This window comes from Psittacula echo, assembly GCF_963264785.1.
Source record: "Psittacula echo genome assembly, chromosome: 5".
NCBI lineage: Eukaryota > Metazoa > Chordata > Aves > Psittaciformes > Psittacidae > Psittacula > Psittacula echo.
Window position 1 is genome coordinate 84,835,662 of NC_137739.1, and position 8,331 is coordinate 84,843,992.

The following is an 8,331-nucleotide window of genomic DNA, read 5'->3' on the forward strand; positions in this document are numbered from 1 at the left end:
CAGTCGTTGGAAAAGAAGCTTAAATGATTCTGCCAAAAACTTCACAACAAAGTCTTCCAAGTTTCCAAAATACGATGGAAAATATCCTTTGGGGTCAGCAAGTTGAACTGCAAGCCCTTCCCAGGACTGTAACCAGAAACACAGAAAGAGGGATCTGTTCCAACGGAGGCTGCTGGGACCAGAAGCAGCAAGGGAGGACACCGCTGCAAACAGCCTTCACTCCACGCACGGCATTGTCCGTGCATGGGTGGGAGCAGGGCTGCTATGGCCCCAGAGCAGGTCAGTGCCTGGCTGATCCTGTGCGTGTTTGCTGGATCCCAGAGGCTCACAGGTAGGAAATGCACCTGCTCGGGATGTGGCTTCTTGGCTTGGGAAATGTTCTTGCAATGCCAGTGGTGTGAGACTGCCAGCATCTTCAGGCTTTCTGGCAAGGGCAGGTAGGGACAGGACAAATGGGAATGGCTTTAAACTGACAGAGGGGAGACTGAGATTAGACATTAGGGAGAAATTCTTCCCTGTGAGGGTGCTGAGGTGCTGGCACAGGGTGCCCAGAGAAGCTGTGGCTGCCCCATCCCTGGCAGTGTTCAAGGCCAGGTTGGACACAGGGGCTTGGAGCAACCTGCTCTAGTGGAAGGTGTCCCTGCCTGTGGCAGGGGGCTGGAACTGGATGAGCTTTAAGGTCCCTTCCAAACCAAACCAGTCTGGGATTCCATGATTCTAAATATGGTCAAATGCTCTGGCTGGCTGTGCTGACATGGAAGAGATCTGGAGTCCCAGATCACCGGGGCAGGCACTTGTACCTACTTGTAGGATAAAGACCTGCTGCGATGTTCAGTGGCAGGGGGAGGGTTTTCTTGGGTCTGCACTGAAGAAAATCTGCTTCTGCAAGAATTTTTGTGGATTTTCTAGATGCTTTTTGGGAAAAACAAACAAGCAATTGTCGGATGTTCAAGTAAGCAAGGGACATTTTTTTCCCATCTTTAGAGGATATCTATGTTATTATTTCAATACATTATTTGTTATGACTTGTTTGATGTTTGTTTTGCTCTACTCGGAATCTAACAGGGCACATACTTATGAGACAGTTACTAATGACAGCATTTTGGCAGCTAGTCACCAAATACACTGACTTTGAATCCAATCGCATGTAGAGGAATCATTCAATAGAGAGATCTGTGAACTTAAAGGATCAGTTAGCAGACAGAAGCCCTGCAAAGACAGATTCAGATGATGCAGTATTTTTACCTGAGCTAAAAGCCTTCCTGGCTCATCCATGGAGGAGTAGGAAAGAGCAGCTACATCCCCGCTCGCATTCCAAAGCCACGGCTGGCTTGGATCAGGGAGCCTGCAGCTGTGCAGAGAAACAAATCTCTGCAGCTCTGGGGGTGGCAGTGCACTTCTTCAGGCAGCTTGTGCATCTCCTTGGTAAGCCTTAATCAAGGATGGAAAGTTGGAAGTGCAGTTTGTTAGTGGTCATCACGCACACACAGTGTTCAGTGATTTTTCTGCTCTCTATAAGCACCTGCTGACCTTAACTCTGCAGTCTTCAATATAAATTCTCCCTCTTTTTTATATAAAAAAGCTTTAATCCATATAAAAATAATTTTTAAAAAGCTCTCTGAAAGCTTATATTTTATACAAGCCTTTTCCATTTCGTGTTTCTTGACCTTAAGGATGAGTCTGTAAGAAGCAGGAGAGGGTCTTGGCTACATGACTATGCTGAACAACACGGGAAAGGGGGGGGATGCAGCCTCCCTGTCACAGTCCTGGACTGAGGCTGCTCGTGTCTCCTTTTTCACCAAGAAGGAAATAATAAAGCCAAAATATATACAAAAAAGTTAAAGCACTAGAAGTGTTATGTAATGGAACTTTAAGAATTCTTAGGATTAATGTAACTTTCATATTAGTAAACTCCCATTCCTCCTGCCTTGTATAATTTTGTCCCCTTTTAAATGCTGTGGGGTGGCCCAGCAAGGAATTAGCTGGACATAAGAGCCATAATGCATCCGACCAGGTTTCTTTGCCCCTCACACTTTGCCCCTGCTGACAGCAGATGCTCAGGGAAGTATAAAACCAGGACAAGCATCAGGGTATGTCTCCACCAGCAGGTCGAGGAGCCTCCCAGCACCTCCTTCCATTGGGAAGTGTTGCTTTCTCCAGCAAAAGCTGCCAAGCAACCAAACCCTATCAGTTCAAAACCCACCCATTCTCAGTGTGAAAAGCTTCCTTCCTGCGTGTCAAAGCAAATGCCTTTGATGCCATTGCTTTAGCTCTGTTGGCAGGATTAAAGGCTGTCATATCCAAAAGTTACACTTGCCTCCCTTAAACACAGCTTGTCCTAAAAGAAGTGTTTTTTTCTCTTAAAAAGCTTGTTTTGCTTATCAAAATCCTGTGGTCAGCATCTGTCATGTTTGGCAAGCTATGAGTGACAGCTCAGAAACATTGAAGATGTTATTGAGAACCAAATGACAAACATAAACAGGAAGGGCCCTGGTCGTGCGCTACCAAACTCTGCCTGATGTCTTCCAGATGAACATCCTTACAGCAGGGACGGTGCCGGCGCCAACACTCCCCATCGCGGCCCAGAGGATGCTGACATCGTGTTAGAGGTCTCCTGGGTGTTGGGGCCAAGGCACTGTTAGTGTCCATGGTCCCACCTTCCTGCATGTGAAAACTCACACGTCCTGCTTGTTCTCAACCCTCCTGGATTTCGGGAATGCCTGGAGAACCTTAATGCGTTTGTGCTCCCTCCCATTGTGGGGTACAGCTGAAAGGGGCTCTTATCCCCTCCATGGCACCTCGAACCCCTGGGGTGGGACAAGGGACCATCCCGATGTGATGGGTGACTTCCCCACCAAGTGGCCAAGCCCCCCTGCCAAGGCAGCTGCACTGGGGAGCCGCTGTGGGTGGGAATGAGTCAGATGTGGCAGGGTGGGAGGAGAGAGCTGGATGGGTCCCATAGGGATACTGAAGTGTGGGGCGGTCAGAAAAGGGGTGTGGGGCTGGCAAAGAAGGACATGGAGTGGGATTAGGCGGGCCGTCAGCAGCGAGTCAGGGAGCAGCCGCCTGTCGGTGTGGCCTGAGGTTTGGCAGCATTGCAGATGGCTTTACAGCTGGGTTATAACTGGCGGAGGGTTTGTGCTGGGCTTCACGTGCTGCTCTTCTCTTCCAGATGCTGTGGGGAGGGCTGGATGTTCAGGCCAATGGGACAGTCCGGCTGCGGGATGAAGAGCTGGCCTCCCTGCGCCCAGCACGGTGGTTCATGCACGTTTTACAGGAGGAAGTTCCCAAAACACCAGCAGAGATTGAGCGGCACCTGAGCTACTATTCACTGACTGATACCCCCTTGCCTCCAGTGGGGTTTGACCGCCTGCTTTTCACCAGTGTTTACTGTGCCTACCAGGTTCGTTCCACGCAGGGGCTGGATAAAAATCTCTGGATTCGTTTTTTCTCTCAGCTGGTGGATGAAATCTTTCGTGACCTGTGCAAGGGGCTCTGCCCTGCGAATACCACCCTGCTCCTGGCTTCCTGGCCCTGGAAGGAGAAGCCTTCACATTTAGCATCCCTGAAACATTTCTATCACTCTAATCTGGCCAGGACCAAGAGAGACACTTAATAAGGGAAACCACCATAGGAAAGGACACACCTGACTTCTGCTGCATCCTTGGTTATGTTGGTTTCCACATTTTTCAGGACTTTGTGCAGATACACCACACCTTTTTGTCCTGCTCTCTGCGATGCACTGCCAACTCTATAAGGATTTCTGCACAAGCTTTTATTCTTAAGTTAAATAGGGCAAAACCATAAAGTGCATTTCATTCTCTCCTTATAAAGTGCAATTCACTCTCTCCTTTTTGGTTTTGTTCTGCTTGTGTTTTGGGTTTAAGTGGGCTGTGCTGAAGGGGGCGGTGCTATTCAGATGTGTTAGCTGTCTTCATCTCTGATGCTTAGTGGAGAGATGCCCTGGCAGTGTTTTCCCAGGAAGTCACACTGCTGTCCTAGCTGACTTCATTTCAGACCAGTCAGTTCAGCCTGTTTATATTCCTCCTGTGGTCTCAGCCAAATACAGTATCTTTTCTCCTTTCTTTTAACCAGCTAAGCAGATTTTGCTGTGCTTCATGATATAGGTCACATACTTAATTTCAGCTTTCTGCTCATGTGGCATCACATTTTATACGTCCATAATAATTTCCCATCTCAAGTATTCACTTTAATTTAAAAAGAAACCTGAGAAGATATGTATTCCATGAAGCATTCTATCATTTGCATATCATATTTACACATGTACTCTGCTTTGTGTCAGTTATCAGGAATATATCTGGAGTATACTTCCTTAGGGCTCATTTAAATTCCTACAGATTGTGACCTAGTTATTTCTGGAGCAGATTTTACCTCTTCTATGAAGTTTATTTTGTACAGCTAAGGCATTTTACAAGCCAAACATAATAAATATATGATCTCTATCCTCAAAACGAGAAATACAATTATTTTATAGAAACAGGTCATTAACTTTTCTCTGTCTTACACACTACAATGTGGAATTAAATAAATGTAATTAGGGTTTTGATTTTTTTGTTTGTTTTCACTAGGTTTCCTGCTGCCATTGTAGGTACATTAATTTTGCACATTCATTGCATGTGCTTAGATGATGGCATCCATAATTCTCTTTCTGTCAATATACTCTTAATTTTCCATGCTCAGCAAAGGAGGCACGTGCAAAATTCAAAGTGGGAATTGCTGGCTTTTGCCTTCATTAATCTTTTTCCAAGCCGTTGTTGCCCAACAGATGGAGAGGAGAACTGGTGAGGCAGGGATAAGAAGCCTGGAAGCAAGATGTCACAGAGAATAGTTTTAGAGGTCAGGTTAGGGCTATGACAGGAGGAGGCAGATATGCAGATTTCATAAAGCAGGTTGGTCGTTGTTTTGTTGTTGGGTTTTTTTTTCCCAAAGGATGTAGCATTTTATTTGAAGTACAACTTCCAGTAAACCAGTGTCCCACCTAAAGTTCTTCTATTCTTATGCTGGTTTTTACATACCTCCAATCTCTACCCTTCACCCTTTTCCCACATATGCCCCCAGTCTTGAATATCTAGGGTACGTATGTAGTGATGAAGGCAGGGAGTGGCTGCAGACAAGTCCAGTTTGAGCAGAGAGTATCATCAAAAAGCTGAGCAGGGATGCTACTGGAATAAAGGAATATTGTCTGGTTGGAGAATATACACTCTGAGCTATGTGAATGTGTGGATAAAAGCTGAGGGGGTTGGCTTGGTGACCTAGATGCAAACACGCTGTTTTGAATTCAGGATATTGTTAGGATCAGTCTAAGAGCATTGCTATGTGTTGAGCAGATTATAAACTAAACTCGAGTCACGTCACAAAGTTTTGTGCATGCTCAAGATCACAGAATCATAGAATGGTTTGGGTTGGAAGGCACCTTAAGGGTTATCTAGTTCCAACCTCCCTGCTATGGGCAGAGACACCTTCCATTAGATCAGGTTGCTCCAAGCCTTGTCCAACCTGGCACTTTGCAGTTTATGTATCTGGGGAGACAAACCAGGGTTTGGCTCAATGGAAACAGCATCAGTCACACTGTGATGAAGCCTCCAGCCTCCTGCTTTCCTACTGCCCCCCTGGATCCTGCTGTCAGTCCTTACTGCCCTGTGGGAACGTGCCAGGGCTCTTCACAGCCACAGTCCCTGTACACCAGCACTATGGTTTGGCAAAAACAGTTGTGTAAGAAACCTCTGAACACAGATGCTGAAAGTATCACCTAACGGTGCCTGTGATCTGGTTTGCACTATGTTACCAACGCAGCATAAGGCAAATCAGCCATATCCGTGTGTTCTTGTGTTCAAGGAGCTTGTTTCTGGGGAATATAATGCCCCTGCAGTCAACACTGCCATTGCTTCGCATGATACTACTCACACTTATCATTATGAGTCTGCTTCTGACCCAAATATGAAGGGATTTAGAGATACAGCTTTTATTCTTCTTACTCACCTTGTTTCTGAGCTTTCAGAGGATGCTCCATTCATAGATTTGAGCCCTCATCCTTTACTACAAGAGCTAGAAGCCCACTTCTTGGTTTGTTTTGAAATGTATTATTTCATTAAATGAAAGCTGAGATTCTCAAACAGCTTCTTGACTTCATTGATGTCAGATTAAGAAAAGCACCAAATATTGTGACATTTGCGTTAATATCATAAGAGGTACCAACACTTCACACACACAGATGATAAAAAAGAGTGTACGCAAACTGGCTCAGTAGCACATACTGCAGCTGGTACAATCACCATGCTGCTTTCTCTCCTGAGCTGGTACTGCAGCTGGTGACAAGCACACAAGTAACAACAAATTCCAATCTGAGAAAATTTTACATATTTTGTATTTTTATTACATTCATTTTCATTACATTTATTCCCTCCCCAGATACGCAAGGAAAGTCACCGTATCCTTCGCTTTCTGGATGCTGGGGATCTGCAGGAACATTACCGCAGTGGTTCTTTGATCCTTGGCATTTCACTACACTGGCCCACCCCTGACCCAGAAAACTACCTCATGCTTTATGCTTAAATCAAACACTAACACGGGACACACACATACAAACTATAAAGACCTCTCTGTGGATGAATCGCAGACACAGCAGTGACCCTGCAGAGAGGGCACAAGCGTGCAGCATAAGGGAAGCACTGGACACACGATAGCATGCTCAAAGTAGAGGATGATAATTGAAGAGGAGCTACACCCAAGTTCATGGCACCTTGGCTTTTCTTGTGCTCCTTTCACATCTGTAATTAATTATTTAACCCTTAATTATTTGAGCTGACGCCTTGAAGCTGCTTTGATTGAGCCTCTGAATAGATCAGGAAGCCTGTGAAGGTAATGTACTTGCCATGGTTGCTGTAGGCACCATAGCCGTCATGCTGGTGGCTGTAGAGCCAAACAGTGTCCCCATATTGAAGTGGCAGCATGATACTCTGGCTCTGCATCTCGCGCCTCTTGGAGTGGTTGTCATCATAGATCATGGCCTGCACCTCATTGTGGTTCTTCATAAGTTTCACTGACATAGTCTTAAAGGGCATTTTGCCGATGGTGAAGGAGAAATAGTATGCACCAGGTATACGGCATGAGAAGATGCCAGTGGAGGAATTGAAATCTTTCCCAATGTTCACAAACTCTGTGTCAAATGTGATGGGCTCATGCTGGGTTTGCTTGTCATCTGTCCCCAGGAGACTCTGTGAGCGGGCAACAGAGAAGGCAGAGCGGGGGTCTTGTTCCCTGCTTGGTTGATCAGATAACATGTGTGGCTGTGAAGCTTCATTCTGCTCCCTGGGAAGTTGCTGAATAGTGTGATGGTGTGGCCCCACTTCTTGAGAGCTAAGAGCATTCTGGAAGAAGGCAGAAGTGTCTGGGTAGATTAGGTAGCCATTGAAAGTTGTATAGGGGCCCACATTGCTGTAAAGAGCATACTTGGGATCTCCATGTAAACGTAGCCAAACAGTGTCACCGTAGTCAAGCTGCAGCATAGCGCTCTGACTTGCTACCTTCCGTTCCTTGCGGTGATGTTCATCATACACAATCACTTGCACCTCATTCTTGTTTCTCATCAGCATGACCGACAAATTCTTCTTTGGGTATTTCCCAACAGTGAAGGAGAAGTAGTAGGCTCCAGGGATCCGACAGCGGAACAATCCGGACTTGGGATCAAAGTCATTGCCAATGTTCACATACACTTTATCGAAGGTAATGACCATCTCGGAGCTCCCTTCCATGCTGCTGGTTCTGGCCACGGAGAAAGCAGAGCGAAATTCCGTACTGGCGTCTGCTGGGAAGCCATCTGTAGGCAGAAAAATCATGCAGCAAAGGAAACCAAAGAGAATCTGAACCTTCAGTGCCATCATTGTATCTGAAAGGAAAAAGAAGCATATTTTAGCAGGAATCCCATTAATTTAAAGCTCATTCTCCAACTGAAACCCAGACCTAAAGTTTGATAAACAACATGAAGGTCTACGTCCAGATACTGAGGAAGTTTCCTGTGCGTTCTCTGATCAGTGTGCAGGACCATCCCTCAGTTCAGATCCAAGCACCATTCCGATATTTTCCTAGCAAGAGCTGGACCTTTATTCCCTGTACTTGTAGGAAGAAAAACAATCTTCTCATTTGAAAGCCTGGCTATCCTACAGCTAGTCTGCAAAACACTGTGTTGCTCACAATGCAGAGGGATCTCAGGGTGTGCTGGGGCTTTGCCAGAACTCCTTTTTTGTAGTGCTTTTATTCATAAGACCGAGGATGAAACAAAGCCCTACACAGACCCTCTATTATACAACTGAG

General features: G+C 45.9%; 2 protein-coding genes across 2 annotated transcripts; one reads left to right on the forward strand and one right to left on the reverse strand.

The window, feature by feature from the left end:
- Positions 1–264: 264 nt before the first annotated feature.
- On the forward strand, positions 265–3,616 carry FAM180B (family with sequence similarity 180 member B; the record flags this gene model as incomplete). Its single annotated transcript, XM_080618795.1, has 3 exons — positions 265–331; positions 2,530–2,609; positions 3,173–3,616. The coding sequence occupies 3 exons, from the start codon at positions 265–267 to the stop codon at positions 3,614–3,616; spliced, it is 591 nt and encodes a 196-aa protein (XP_080474921.1).
- Positions 3,617–6,809: 3,193 nt separating this feature from the next.
- C1QTNF4 (C1q and TNF related 4) lies at positions 6,810–7,901 on the reverse strand (the record flags this gene model as incomplete). The annotated part of the gene is made up of 1 exon (XM_080618321.1): positions 6,810–7,901. One exon carries the CDS (start codon positions 7,899–7,901, stop codon positions 6,810–6,812), a length of 1,092 nt encoding a protein of 363 aa, XP_080474447.1.
- Positions 7,902–8,331: the final 430 nt, after the last annotated feature.